The 16,226-nt window shown below is 45.0% G+C and overlaps 1 protein-coding gene across 4 annotated transcripts in view; it reads right to left on the reverse strand.

Moving 5' to 3' along the window:
- The window catches only part of AHI1 (Abelson helper integration site 1), a 359,799-nt gene that overhangs the window by 86,154 nt on the left and 257,419 nt on the right, over positions 1 to 16,226 (reverse strand). For all 4 annotated transcript variants that reach the window (XM_068231620.1, XM_068231621.1, XM_068231622.1 and 1 more), the window contains one exon: positions 15,921 to 16,000. In XM_068231620.1, the coding sequence (XP_068087721.1) occupies positions 15,921 to 16,000 (80 nt within the window). The remainder of the gene's footprint in view (positions 1 to 15,920; positions 16,001 to 16,226) is intronic.

Raw genomic sequence — 16,226 nt, forward strand, 5'->3', positions numbered from 1 at the left:
TCCAATGAGTACCTTTAGGATTTCAAGGGTCATTTTGAGACGTTTTCAAGAGTACTCCTCACGGTTTAGGGCCCCTAAAATGCCAGGACAGTATAGGAACCCCACAAATGACCCCATTTTAGAAAGAAGACACCCAAAGGTATTCCGTTAGGAGTACGGTGAGTTCATAGAAGATTTTATTTTTTGTCACAAGTTAGCGGAAATTGATTTTTATTGGTTTTTTTTCACAAAGTGTCATTTTCCGCTAACTTGTGACAAAAATATGGGGTCAAAATGGGGTCATTTGTGGGGTTCCTATACTGTCCTGGCATTTTAGGGGCCCTTAGCGCATTATTTTACACACAATTGTCCATTTACAGAGAGATTTCTCCCACCCAGCATGGGTATGTGTAAAAATACACCCCAAAACACATTATACTACTTCTCCTGAGTACGGCGATACCACATGTGTGGCACTTTTTTGCACCCTAACTGCGCTAAGGGGCCCAAAGTCCAATGAGTACCTTTAGAATTTCACAGGTCATTTTGAGAAATTTCATTTCAAGACTACTCCTCGCGGTTTAGGGCCCCTAAAATGCCAGGACAGTATAGGAACCCCACAAATGACCCCATTTTAGAAAGAAGACACCCAAAGGTATTCCGTTAGGAGTACGGTGAGTTCATAGAAGATTTTATTTTTTGTCACAAGTGAGCGGAAAATGACACTTTGTGAAAAAAACGAATAAAAATCAATTTCCGCTAACTTGTGACAAAAAAAATCTTCTTTGAACTCACCGTACTACTAACGGAATACCTTGGGGTGTCTTCTTTCTAAAATGGGGTCATTTGTGGGGTTCCTATACTGTCCTGGCATTTTAGGGGCCCTAAACCGTGAGGAGTAGTCTTGAAACGAAATTTCTCAAAATGACCTGTGAAATCCTAAAGGTACTCATTGGACTTTGGGCCACTTAGCGCAGTTAGGGTGCAAAAAAGTGCCACACATGTGGTATCGCCGCACTCGGGAGAAGTAGTATAATGTGTTTTGGGGTGTATTTTTACACATACCCATGCTGGGTGGTAGAAAACTCTCTGCAAATGACAATTTTTTTGTTTTTTTTACACACAATTGTCCATTTACAGAGATATTTCTCCCACCCAGCATGGGTATGTGTAAAAATACACCCAAAAACACATTATACTACTTCTCCTGAGTACGGCGATACCACATGTGTGGCACTTTTTTGCACCCTAACTGCGCTAAGGGGCCCAAAGTCCAATGAGTACCTTTAGGATTTCACAGGTAATTTTGAGAAATTTCGTTTCAAGACTACTCCTCACGGTTTAAGGCCCCTAAAATGCCAGGACAGTATAGGAACCCCACAAATGACCCCATTTTAGAAAGAAGACACCCCAAGGTATTCCGTTAGTAGTATGGGGAGTTCATAGAAGATTTTATTTTTTGTCACAAGTTAGCGGAAAATGACACTTTGTGAAAAAAACAATAAAAATCAATTTCCGCTAACTTGTGACAAAAAATAAAATCTTCTATGAACTCACCGTACTACTAATGCTTCTGTCAGGATGCACCATCAGTGCTGCAGCTGATTGGTCGGTCTGGATAGAAAAAAGAGAGAAGAAAAAAGACAAAACAATACAAAAAGGAGGGGAAGGCGTCTGCCAGGACATAGGAGCTGCCGCCCCAAAAATCCAAACCCACCAGCTCGTATGCCCTGGCAAACCTGATTTATCCATTCACACCGATCGATGTGGATGAACAAATCATTGCCAGAGTTCTTTTTTGATACAAAGTGCTTGCCAAAGCGTATGAACCCCAACACCACTCCTCGGCCCATATGCCTCAGCAAACGTATCTTTTTGACTGCGGAGGAGAAATCTCGTCCTGCAGCGCTGCATGCACCGATTTTGTGTAACCTGACAGACGCGCAATGTTCTGTCAGGATGCACCATCAGTGCTGCAGCTGGTTAGTCGTTCGCTCGGTCCACCTGGAAGGTTAATGGATGGAAAAAAAAATACAAAAAAAAACCAAGCAGCAAAGCAATTACTTCATTAACATTAATAAACTTTGAACTTTTTTAATCAAAACCTTAACATTGCGAACCAAACATTAACTTTTTTGCTTACCTGTTTTTTTTTTTTTTTTTTACTTACCTCCCAAGGACAAACCTCTCCTCCCCCATGGGACAATGTGCGAAGTGCAAATCGCACAGAGTTGTGGCGAAGTACATTACGCAATTTGTCCCAAGTGAAAGGAGAGGTTTCTGGCAGCCCTGTGTATTAGGGTCTCTGGAAACCCGATGTTTGGTTTCACACTGCATATTGACATATCCGGTGGGTCGAGCCCGCCGCACCGTATCGTCCAAAACAGACCTTCAGGCAATACCACAAGAGTAGCATTCGGCCTAGTAATGAACTGCGTCGCCATAGACTAACATGACTTCCGGGCCGATCGACATTGCCACAGAAGCCACGCAGTAACATAGGCATGCACTAGCGTTAAGTCAAGCACTTCCGGCGTAGGGGGGGACCGCAAAGTGTGACTTTCGCTAGGCATTTTGCCCTAACGCATCGCAGCAGTGTGAAATAGCACTGAGAGACCCTTGTGTGCCTACCGCTGTGTTTGGAGTTCCCTACTCTCTAATAGTGTACCTGCTCATGGTACCTCTCAAAACACTCCTCTAGGCATAGGCCAGGCTGGTCAGGACAGGTGGGACAATAAACAGTGGTGTCACGCCTTATTCCAGCCCTGCTGCAGACACGACAACGTTTTCTTCGGATTCGGTGACCTGGATAGGCGTAATGTCTTCCATGCAGCTGGCTAGTTGCATCTTGGGGTTGGGCCACGGCACCTCCTGGATACAGGAGTTCCATCACGATCTGTTTATGAAATGGAATAAACGATCCAGTTCTCCCAGCCTTAGGGCCCGTTCACACTGCACGCGTTTCCAGCCGCGTTTTGGAAACGCGTGCAGGTGGCCGATGCGCACGACATCAGACATTACATAGAGTGCAATGTCTGATGTTCACACTGCATGCGTTCCGGACCTGTGCGGTCCGGGAACGCATGCTGCACGCAGATTTTGCTAAAACGCGTGGCTGTCCCATTCACTTTTCAGTGATGGGATCAGCCACGCAACGCACACAAACGCGGATGGCCATGCGTTCGTACGCGTTGCGGTCCGCACGCGTGGCCATCCGCATTTGTGATCTGAACGGGCCCTTACTGTAGAGAACAAAGCTGTTGTAAATTGCCAATTGAATGAGGTAAAAAGACACTTTTTTACACCAGTGTCTTGTTTTTCGGGCAACTAAATAGGGCGCTAACATCTGGTCATTGAAGTCCACCCCTCCCATGTTAGTATTATACTCGTGGACGACAAGGGGTTTTTCAATTACCTCAGTTCGCCGTTGAATTTCAACTGTCGTGTCTGCGTGAATGGTGGACAGGAAGTAAACCTCCCTCTTTTCCTTCCATTTCACCGCGAGCAGGTCGTCAGCAAACAAGGCGGCCCTCTGCCCCCGTTCAAGTCTGGTGGTAATGAGCCGTTGGGGGAAGCCCCGGCGACTAGGCCGCACAGTGCCACAGCATCGGATTTTTTCTATTTTTAAGTGCTGAAAGAGGGCCACACTTGTGTAATAATTGTCCACAAAAAGATGGTACCCCTTCTGGAACAAGGGTGACACCAAGTCCCACACAACCTTTCCACTGCTCCCCAGGTAGTCAGGGCATCCGACCGGCTCCAATTTTGAGTCTTTTCCCTCATAGACCCTAAAACGACATGTATAGCCTGTGGCCCTTTCACAGAGCTTATACAGTTTCACCCCATACCGGGCGCGCTTGCTTGGGATGTACTGTTTGATGCGAAGGCGCCCGGTAAAACGTATGAGGGACTCATCTACGCAGATGTCCTGGTCAGGGGTATAAGCATCTGCAAATCTGGATGACAGGTGGTCTATAAGGGGTCGAATTTTGTGGAGTCGGTCAAAAGCAGGGTGGTCACTTCGATGACAGGTTTAGTTGTTACTGAAGTGCAGGAAGCGCAGGATGTCCTCAAATCATGTCCTGGACATGGCAGCAGAGTACAGGGGAACATGATATGCTGGGTCCGTAGACCAATAAGACCGCAACACATTCTGCTTTACTAGTCCCGTGTGAAGGAGAAGGCCCAAAAAAAATTTAATTTCGGAAACTTGGACTGGTTTCCCCCGAAAAGGCTGGGCAAGGAACTTTTCCGGATTGGTGGTTATATATTGTGTGGCCTTACGGTTGGTCTCTGCCACAATTAAGTCTAAGAGATCCTGGGTGGAGAACAGATAGAAAAAGTCTAGGGCCGATCCTAGATTATCTGTCTCCACCTGGACTCCAGACTGGGCAGTGAAAGGGAGAAGTATGGGTGCGGCGGAATCAGGGGATTGCCAATTTGGGTTTGCCAGCACCTCTGGTAAACTAGGTGTAGTACGGGCCCGTCTTCTTGGTGGCTGCAACTGGGATCTTACTGCACGTGGCACCGAACCAATTTCAACTTCCATGCTGGTGCTCGCCACTTCACCAGGGTCTACGGAAGTACTGGTTCTAGGTCCAGGAGATGTTATGCTGCTGGTGCCTGCCCCACCATGAAATCTCAGACCAGCACGAACACCACTCTGCTGCCCTTGAGGCCGATCCTGCGCCACCTGCGGTCCAACAACATGGGGTGTGGTACGCCTGGCTCTAGCCGGGACCTCAACCTCGTCATCACTATCGGTCAGTGAGCCACTGCTCAATTCAGGTTCAAATTTTGACCCGGAAGATTCGTCGAATGAGGCGTCCCAATCGTCCTCATCCGACTGGGCCATGTACCTGAGAACCTCATCTTCGGAATACCCCTTTCTTGCCATGGTGGACTGCTAAATTTAGGGGGTATTCCTCTGAGACTACCCAGAAAAAAGAGCACCTACCTAGCAAACGGGAGTATTTGAGAGGTAGAAAGCTGTTGTCACTGAGTTTTGATAAAAAAAAAATCAAAACTGATGTTTACAGTGCCACAGCTATTGTAAAGTGTTTTTTGCAGTGATCGGAAAACATTTTTTTTTTTTTCTGATCAGCCCGCCCCACCGCAGTGGTGGGGCGGGCTGAACGCATGTGCAGGCGAACGACCAGGCCTGATCGGGCAAACACTGCGTTTTTTTGTGGATCCTAGTGACCCTAATAGATCTGACCGTGATCAGTAATGATCACTTACAGATACTATATAGTGCCAATGTTGATTAGCGACAGTGATGACGCCAATTAGTGACTGTGGTGCAGTGGGCTGAGAACTAACTGACACTTACAAAGGGGCCTAGCTAACTGGCCTAACTGCTAACACTAGTGATACTAAAAAAGTGACAGTTTTCACTGATCACTGTTTTTAGATCACTAGGATAGTGACAGGGGGGTGGTGGCAAGTGGGAAATCAGAGGCAATCAGAAACAATCACAGGACAATCAAAGGCAATCACAGGGCAATCGCAGGCCAATCACAGGGCACTCAATTCACGGGACAATCAAAGTCAATTACAGGCCAATCACAGGGCAATCAAACCAATCACGGCACAATCAAAGCCAATCACGGGACAATCAAAGCCAATCACAGGCCAATCAAAGCCAATCACAGGGCAATCAAAGCCAATCACAGGGCAATCAAATACAATTACAGCACAATCAAAGTGAATGTCAGCACAATGAAATTGAATGTCAGCACAATCAAATACAATGCACTGGAAAGGTGATCTGGGGGGGGGGGGGGGGGGGTCTGAGGGCGATCTGAGGGTGTGGGGGGTTGACTAGGTGCCCGCACGGGGCAGACTGGGTCCTGATCTGGTCGGTGGCAGACACAGGGGGTGACGATAGGAGATCAGTGAGGGATTACAGGGGAGAATAGATGTAAACAATGCACTGGGGAGGTTATCAGGAGGGGGGGTCTGAGGGCAATCTGAGGGTCTTGGTGGGTGATCAGGTGCCCCCAAGGGACAGTTTAGGGTCTGCTCTGATGGGTGGTGGTGACAAGGGGTGATAGGCAGGTGATCAGTGGGTAAGGCAGCTGTATACAAACGTATACAGTATACAGGGGGGTGGGGGGGGGGGGGGTCTGATGGGGATCTGAGGGTAGGGGGGGTGATCAGGGGACCCTAGGGGGCAGTTAGGGACCTAGTCTATGGGATAGCGTTGACAGTGACAGGGAGTGATTGATGGGTTTTTTTGTGGGTGCTTGGGTGCAAATTGTGGTGTGCTGGGGTGGTTCTGAGGGCTGGGGTGGGCGATCGGGTGGTCTGTGTGGGGCAAAGAGTGTTTGTGTGCACTTATCTGCAGGCTGCCTGTCCTCTCTGATGGTCCAGTGGCGATGTGACCATCAGAGGAGGAGGCAGCCAGTATAATACACTTTGTTACAATAACAAAGTGTATTATACACTCTGATTGGCCGGATCGCGCAAGTTTGAAACCCGCCGGCGCTGCTGATTGGCCGGCGGGTTTCCGAGTAGGGTGGGGGGAGCCTATTACCGGCGGCGATCGCGTCATTAATGACGCGATCGCCGCACAGCCACCTCTGATGCCGCCCCCGCCGATGGGCGTATTGCGGTCGTTTAGGCCCGGACTTTGCCGCCGCCCATCGGCTGGGGGGCGGTCCTCAAGTGGTTAATAACATTTCTAGAGTGGTCACCATGGTGATAAGGCATGTAGTATTCAGGAAACATTTGACCTCAGGCAAACCTAAAGTGAACTCTTCTGTCTTTAAGTTAACTCTTCAATCCTTAAAATAACTCCAGAGTTAAAGACAGGCTGTTTATTAACTGCGTGTGAAAATAACTACAGAGGAGATAAATTAACTACAGAGGAGGTAACTTAAGAAATGAAGAGATAAAATAACTCTCTTACTGTGTGGAGGTAAGTTTTCTCTTGCCTTATCTCCAGCATGATCTTAGTGAATTGAGGCCATTGTCACCAGCAGAGCCCAGATTCACCAGGATGGCCTTGGTGGTGATCCTTGGATTTTTTTCACCTCTCTCACTATCCTTCTGGCCAGCGCAGGTGTTACTTTTGACTTCTGACCATGTCCTCTAAAGATTTTCCACAGAACAGAACATCTTGTATTTTTTAATAATTTTTTAATAATACTTTGTACTGTTGCCACTGGAACTTGAAAACATTTAGAAATGTCCCTGTAGCCCTTTCCTGACTTGTGAGCAGCCACAATGCGCAGCTGCATATCCTCACCGAGCTCCATTGTCTTAACCGTGACTGTCCACAAACCAACTGCAGAGAACTTCTGTTTATCACCTGTTGAGTTGAATAAAACAGCTGTTCCCAATTAATCAGGGTAATTAGGATGCTTTAGAACAACTTGGACTATTTGGAATGGCATAGAACTTTGGATTTTCCCACAGAATGTGACAGTTTGTGAAGGGTATGAATAATTTTGGACTAGACACTTTTTGCTCAAATGTAAATAAAAACTGAGAATGTTTTTCCCATGATAATGCCTTTTGTACATCCTCTTATCTTTTAGAACACGCCTACGTAATTTCCCATCAAAAATAAAAGTAACTTCAAGTCAAAATTTGGCACGGGTGTGAATATTTATGGGCAGCACTGTACCTTACAAAGAGTTAGGTGGTGGGAAACAAATATTTGAAAAACTGGGAAATTTACTTTAACCACTTAACGACCAGCCAACGTCGATAGGCGGCGGCTGGTCGCATGTGGGTTTCTATGGAAACGAACGTTTCCTGTAAGTTCACGGCAGGGGGCTCCGTGAACAGCCTCCGATCGTGGCTCGCAGGCTAAATGTAAACACCCGGGGAAGAAATCCCCGGTGTTTACATCGTACGGCGCTGTTACAGCAGCGCCGTAAAGGAGATCGGCGATCCCCGGCCTCTGATTGGCCGAGGATAGTCGGCATCTGATAGGCTGAAGCCTATCTGAGACGGTACAGGACGGATCCCTGTCCAGTACCGCCTATAGTGAGGAGGGGAGGGAGGGAAGGAGAGGGAGGGGGAATAGCGCTGCAGAGGGGGGCTATGAGGAGCCCCCCCCCCCCCCCTGCTAGGCACAAGGAAGCGGCGGCGACCAGACCCCCCCAGCAGGACATCCCCCTAGTGGGAAAAAGGGGGGGGGGGGGGGGGGAGTCTGATCGCCCTGCCTGCCACCTGATCTGTGCCTGGGGCTGAAGAGCCCACCCAAAACAGCTCATTGATAATTCAGCTGGTCCTTAAGTGGTGTTAAATGGAATTTATAGGTTTTTTTTTTTTTTTTTTAAATAATTTATTTATTTGTATCTATTTATTGAATTTAGTACTAATAGTGTTGATACTCTTCTTTAATTACATACACAAAATGCTAGAAATAAAGGGTCACATTTTGGCGCTCCGCCTGCATCTCAAGTATCAAAACTTGGGCAAAGAAAGTGTTGCTTTACTGTTCCAGTAACCAGAACAAATCATCATATGTCAGGTATAATCACTAGGCCTTTTTCTCCTTGATGGCGCCATTTTTTGTACAGATTTTGCCAACTAAGGCAGCAGGTGAATCTTTATCCAAATCTATTATGATAATGTAACTAACTTTTCTATTATTTTCTGTGTTTTTCTACTACTACATATTGCCTCTGTTATTCATATTTGTATACATTTTTCCCAATAACATTATTTTTTTAATAGACTAGATCTGTTAACATAGAAATTACTATATTTTATGCCATGAAAATCAAAAAGTGTAGTTGACATAAAATGTAAAAATATATTATCATTTGAGATCTGAAAGATTTGCTAGAAATATATCTTTCTATGCATCATAGTGTTATTCTTTATATTTTTCTTCAATAGAAACTTTTTGAAACTAAAAAAGAAATTTTAAAATCTATTTTAAGCACTACACATAAAAATCTAAAATATCACTGAGCGGAAAAAAACAATACATAACCTTCAATACCTGCAACAGCTAAACATGAAAACTAGTTCTCCCACATTAAAGGAAGACCTGTTTTTTTAGTGTGGCCTGATAACTTCCTCTTGGCCTACAGTATACTGACCAAAGGAAATAGCCCTTAATTATTTCCAGCAGGACTACTGCTAGGAGAGCCAAGCCTATGGCTTCACTTCTACGACTAAAATGACCTTTCGGTATATGACCTACAAGATCATGAAAACAAACAAGAAAGATTCACAGAAAATCATTGGGTACCAGCAGAGATGCAAATACTTTGTTGCTACTTTCTACTGATGAATGAGTGGTTAAAGGGAATGTCCAAGCAAAATAAAAAAATGAGTTTCACTTACCGGGGGGCTTCTACCAGCCCCATGCAGCCATCCTGTGCCCTCGTAGTCTCTCACTGCTGCTCCAGTACCCCGCTGGCAGCTTCCTGACCTCGGAGGTCGGCAGGACGCATTGCGTACATTTTTACGCATTCCCGATAGTGCAGGAACATTAACGCATACATTTTTACGCGTTACTGGTTCAATGCGTAAATTTTTACGCATTGAACCAGTAACGCGTAAAAATGTATGTATTAATGTTCCTGTACTAGCGGGAATGCGTAAAAATGTACGCAATGCGTCCCGCCGACCTCCGAGGTCGGCAAGCTGCCAGCTGGGGACTGGAGCAACAGTGAGTGACTACGAGGGCACAGGATGGCTGCATGGGGCTGGTAGAAGCCCCCGGTAAGTGAAACTCATTTTTTTTATTTTGCTTGGACATTCCCTTTAAGGGATGTGACATTGAGACTGTTTACTACTTTCTATACAACAGAAGAGGTTAAACTTTTTAAGGGTACTTAGGTAGAATAGTCTTGAGAAATTATTGGTGTCCTTTTACCACTGTACAGTAGAGAGTGTTTTGGTACTCTGAGTGAATGGTTTTCAAGCTGCACAGTAGCAAAGAAAAAGCACCTTCATAGGGTTTTTAAGGTTGCCCAGCAGATAGTTGACTGTCCTCTTTTTCCATTAGCAGAATTATACTCTTCCTATTGCTTTGGGAATACTGGAATACTGTACTAAGACAATTTTTAAGAAAACCTGTAATGAGTAAAAACCTCCCCTGGGGGGTACTCACCTCAAGTAGGGGAAGCCTCCGGATCCTACTGAGGCTTCCCCCATCCTCCATGGTCTCACGGCGGGTGCGAAAATCCTTCCGGAACGGCGGTGATGTAAATATTTACCTCCCAGGCTCCAGCGCAGGCGCATTATCCGCTCTCTGTCTTGGAGATAGGCAAAAATAGCTGATCGCTGTTGGGCCGCTCTATTGCGCAGGCGCAAGTCTGCGCAGTAGAGCGAACTGCGCAGTAGAGCGCACCCGACGGAGATCGGCTATTTTCACCTATCTCCGTGTGGAGAGCCACAACAGCGCCCCTGCTGGAGCCAGGAGAGGTAAATAAATCATCGCTTATCAGCCTGGTCAAGGGAGGATTCCGGGACACTCTGGGGGAGCCAGCGCTGGACTGCCTGCAGCTACAGCAGAGGGGGAAGCCTCATTGGGATCCTGAGGCTTCCCGTGAGTACCCCCCAGGAGTTACAGGGTCTCTTTAAGAGACTCCTCACATCCAGGACATGTATTATTTGAATGTCTGTCTTCTGGAAAACTGTTAAGACTTCTAAAGACTAAGACAAATAGATTAAGGAATAGTTTTTATCCTTCAGTCATTACTATGTCAAATGTTGCTAAGTGGTTATGTGCAATGCAATGTATGTAGAACTGGAATGTTGTTTTGTTTTTGCTGGAAACTGTACTTTAGAATTTCATTGTACAATTTTGGTTGTTACAATGATTATATTTCTTTTGTATTCTAATATATATTCCTAATCCAGTTAATTGGTAAATTCATTTATGGCAATTTTCATTGCATGCATTAAAATTGCTTGAAACAGAAATAATAAAAAAATCCCTCTTTACCAAAATCTGTCTTATACTAGGTACACACAATGAGATTTTCTGGCAGATTTACTGTCAGATCGATTATTTCCAACATGTCCGATCTGATTTCGAATCGATTTTCCATAGACGTAAATGGAAAATCGATTGGAAAATCGATCGGAAATCAGATTGGAAGTGTTGGAAATAATCAGCCTGACAGTAAATCTGCCAAAAAAAATCTCATCATGTGTACCTACCATGAGGTTTAGAAACACATTGTGTATTGTTTTCTTAGATTAGGTACAGTCTGCCCACTACTAAAACAGCTGAAGGGCAAAGGCATGCAAGAGTTTTACAGACCTGTAACAGATGTGTCCTAATCTAGTTACACATGCTGGATGACATTTAGTTGTGGCAGTCGTTAAGAACCACCATGGCTGAGAATCTAGAGTTTGCCCCTCAGACGTCAGCCTATCGACCCTCGAGTGCAACGTTCTCCTCACCCAACTTGCCAAAAGCCATTCAATCATGTGCCATGCATCATCTCTCTCCCCCAATAGCAACAGGGCAATTTAGCACCTGAGGGATCAAATCCGGGGTCCTGAAGGCAGCAGTAATAGAACATAGATACCTAGCTTTAGTGTGAGGATTTTGATGTATGAAGAGCCAAAATTTTAAGGTACAGAAAACAGGAACAATGTTACCATAATGTCTCACAGTCATACATTGAGGTGGAAGGGCTATGGCTTGGGGTTGTTTTGTAGAAGAAAAAGTTGGCAGGTAACTAGTGTAAAAGGCACAGTGTAGAGCTATTAGTGTGCTGGACTGCTGTCTTTTATGGAGTGACCTTTCCTGAATAACTTTTAGAAAGTTGAATAAGAAATTAAGTAAAAAAAAAAAAAAAATAGTCCCCTCAAGCAAAAACATCTCTAAAGGGGTGTTAAAGCAACTTCGAACTCGAATTTTTTTTTTTTATAGTTAATAGCTTACCTGTGGTCTTAAGTTATAATGATGGCAGTGAAAATGGGTGAAGCAAGTGGGAGGGTACTTAGTCTGTGTGCAGGTGCTGGATGTATATGGGGAGGTGGAACAGGGAGATTTTGACAAAGTGAACAAGACTAAAAAAATTTGTGAAATATTAAAAAAACAAAAAAACGAACGTAACATCTTACAGCTAATCAAGTTCATTGGCAACTTCTCGGTAACATGAAAAAAAAGAACACCCCAAAGAAGCTGGGATGTCCAAGAAATAAAGCTGGGTATGGGGAATACCACTTTGTGAAACACTGGAAAAACAGTTCAACAATATAAAACAAACATTCCTCAATGAAATCTAGAAATGACCTGCAATCTTATATTTTCTACACTACAGTATATATTAATAAAATATTCAGATAATATAGAGAACTCTCTGCCATGGACAAGGACAAATGCCAGGGTTGGATGGCCAATATCATTGGGACCCTAGATAGTGCAACATTAACCTCTTGACGACCAGCTAACGCCGATTGGCGTAAACTGGTCGTCTGCGGGTTACCATGGAAACGGCCGCTCAATCGAGCGGCCTTTCCATGTCAGTTCACGGAGGGTGTCTCCGTGAACAGCCGGAGAGCCGCCGGCAAAATGTAAACAGTAGTGTTGTCCGGATCATGAACGATTCGGATCTTTGATCCGAATCTATTTTATAAGTCGATCATCCGAATCATCAAAATGAGTGATTCGGATCGCAAAAGGGGCGGGGCCAGGAGCGACACGCCCCCTCAGCGGGCAGCGGGGTCTTGGAAGCAGAGCAGAGATGGATCGCTCTGTTAGAAGGGAGGCAGCCTTGCACAGCCACAGGTAGATGAGAGAGAGGGGACATGGGTGCCACTGCCAGATATGTGTAGAGCACACATACTGGCTGCAATGTGCTGCCCATTATAGGCTGTCTGTTCCGTAGTGCTGCACAGTGAACACATGGGAAGCTTTTGGCTCAGCACAGCTCAGTAACTTTGCAGACAGTGTGATTGAAAGGCAATATGATCCTCCTGCACTCGGCACTAAACAGCTGCACTTCACTTCTGGGAATGCTTTCTTTCACTGTGCGACCTTTTCTTTCAAAGTGTATAGATGAACATATAGGTGAAATATATGTAAAGCATATGACTTCAGCATGTGGGTATTACGTGCAAACATTTCTGCTCTCTGCTCGTCCCTTCTCCCATCTCTGTCCACTCCCTGCCCTCTGTCCATCTTCTCCCCTTCTCTGTGTGTCCACCCCCTCCCCTTCTCCTGTCCACAGACCTGTCCTGCTGTTCATTTCACCCCCGAATGCTTCCGGTAGTAAAATGATCCGAGATTCGGATCAAAGATCCGGATCTCTTCAATGATCCGATTCGAATCATCCGGATCATTGAAAAGATCCGAACTTCCCATCTCTTGTAAACAGGCGGGGAAGAAATCCCCGCTGTTTACATCATACGGCGCTGCTGCGCAGCAGCGCCGTAAGGCAGATCGGCGATCCCCGGCCTCTGATTGGCCGGGGATCGCTGGCATATGATAGGCTGAAGCCTATCCTTCAATGCGCAGGACGGAAATCCGTCCTGCGCAGCACACAGGGGAAGGGAGAGGGAGGGAGCTGGCGAGAGGGCGGAAAGCGCTGCGGAGGGGGGCTTTGAAGAGCCCCCCCCGCTAAGCAACTGCAGCCGGCGGCGATCAGACCCCCCCAGCAGGACATCCCCCTAGTGGGGAAAAAAGGGGGGTAGTCTGATCGCCCTGCTGCACTCCTGATCGGTGCTGCGGGCTGTAGAGCCCACGCAGCACCGATCAGTGTAAAATCCCCTGGTCGGCAAGTGGTTAATAAATGATTCTATAGTGCAAATCACTGCTTGAGCACAGATACACTTCTGCAAATCATTGCCTGCCAACCTAGATTTTACTGCATCCACAAATGCAAGTTTATTATTATTATTTATATAGTGCAGCCACCTTCCGCAGCATTACACACTTGTCACTACCAGGCATGGGCTTTCGAGTCCAAACGGACTCGAATTCGGGAATTTAAATGAAGTCTAATGACTTTAGGTGTGACCACAGGCAACGAGGGTTAACTTACCCAGAGGTCTTCAGGGACATCTGTGTTCCATTACGCGTCATAGGAGTAATGAAAGACGCGTTCCATTACTCACTACCGCGCTTCCTCATTCAAACCGGATGGAGGAAGCCCAATAGTGAGTAATGGAACGGGGCTTTCATTACGCCTATGACACGTAATGTAATGTAGACGTCCACGAAGACTTCTCGGTAAGTTAACCCTCCATTGCCTGTGGTCACACCTGAAGTCATTAGACTTCATTTCAAATGTGTTGCTAGCCTCAAATTTATAATGAGCAAATAACCAAGAAGGTGCTTTCACAACAGCAGCAAGTTTGCCAAAATTCTGCTGCAATTGCCCGGGGCTTGTGATTCCAAAAGTGCTGCATGCAGCAGTTCAGGAGTGATTCTCATTCCTTGAGCAGTGTAAAACAGCCCTAAAAAAAGCTTGGACTGTAGAATCTGTGCACAGGTAGTCCAAAATGTGAAATTTGATTCTGTTCCTTCGTTCCACCGGGCCCCCCATTGCAGCCACTGACTTTAATGTCGAAGAAGCCTTCGGGCCTCCTCGGAAGGCTACAGATGTACTCAGGACTCTGAGTACTTCTAAAGACAAGTTGCTCCGTACTGCGCACAGGCGAGCTGGAGACCAGAGTACTTCTGTATCCTCCTGAGAAGACCGAAAGATGCAGCCAGCAGGAAATTTAAACAGTGGCCTGGCAGTGGAACGAGGTGATGCAGAGACAAGCGGGAAGGCTCTAAGGAATGGAGATCATTTCCTTTTCTTTGGTGAGTATGTTACTTTTTTCCTCCCTAGTGGTTACAGATATCCTTTAATATGCACATATAAAGTGTTCATGGAATAAACATGTATACAATTATGTTTGTGCCCTCAAAACTAACTTTTTCCATCACGCATACGCTCTACCTTAGGCCAGTTCCTAAGCATACCTCTGGCTGATTTTTACTTCCTACCAGATAACCTAAAACACACTGCCTCTAGGTATGACTATTGTATACTACTCCAAGTACCCCCCCCCTCCCATTCCTTTAGGTTGTAAGCTCACAAGGACAGGGCTTTCTCTCTCTTTTGTGTTTAGGATTTATTCACATTATTCTGTCACTGTTATTACCAATTCTGTACTTTGTACCGATTTTTGATGGTCAAGTAGATGCAAATAATTTCAAGTTGATGCAAATTTATGCACATTTGTATGCACATTTGTATGCACATTTATGCAGCTTGAAAATGAACCAATCAAATTTGGCTTAGGTAAAATTCGATTGGTTCATTTTTAAGGTGCATAAAAATTTGCATAAATGTGCATCAACTCAAAGTTATTTGCATCTAGTTGACCATCACTAGTACGGATTCTGTATTTTGTATACTGGTGTATACCACTGTCTGTATTATTTTGTACCACGTTTGATTCTTCCTTTGTGCAGCGCCATGGAATATGTTGGCGTTTTATAAATTAATAATAATAATGTATAAACATTAGAAAATAAAAACCCTAATTCAGCAGTTCAGACACTCTGAACAAACACCCACAACACTAAGGAGAAGGTGGTGATCTATGAACTGATGTGGCAGAATTTTTTTTCAACTATTTTCTTTGAATGCATAGTTCATTTCATATAATTTTCTACGAAATGCACATGGAAAGCTGTGCTCGAAAAGGGAGTTTAAATAGCTAAAACATTAATAACTAATAACATATAAGAGCAAGTCATGTATACAGATTTTTTTTAATTGTTTAATAAAACAGCTTTAAAGAAATCCGTTCTTTCAACAATACAAAAAGCAAAATGCAGAAATAAAAATGTAAATATCAGTTATAAAAAATATAAAAGTTATACAGTCAAGAAATGACTGTGAATTGACTGCTGGCAGCGATGTGATGAAGATTTAAAATGCCATATATAACTAGTATTCACTGATACATTGAAATGCATGAGCAATATTCTCATAAGCAATGTTTCTTACTGTGTCACAGGTGATTCTACATCTGTGTCATGCTGTGACATAAATTTCAGGTCCTTTGACTTGCTGGCGACCGCCGACATCTGCAAAAAACAACAAATACACATTTCAGAAAGAAGAAAGGCAAGGAGGCCAATTCTTTGTATCTCACAAAGCCACTGGCTTCCTGGGTAAGAGGTGAATAAACCCCATTTCCAGCACGTGGTCTCACTTTGGGTCTGTTCATTGTTCTGTGGTTACAAGAAAGGAAACAGGCTCAGGCCCCACTTTACCCCACACAGGCAATTCTCAGGTGACAAGCAAGCATTA

Source organism: Hyperolius riggenbachi, chromosome 4, assembly GCF_040937935.1.
Source record: "Hyperolius riggenbachi isolate aHypRig1 chromosome 4, aHypRig1.pri, whole genome shotgun sequence".
Lineage (NCBI taxonomy): Eukaryota > Metazoa > Chordata > Amphibia > Anura > Hyperoliidae > Hyperolius > Hyperolius riggenbachi.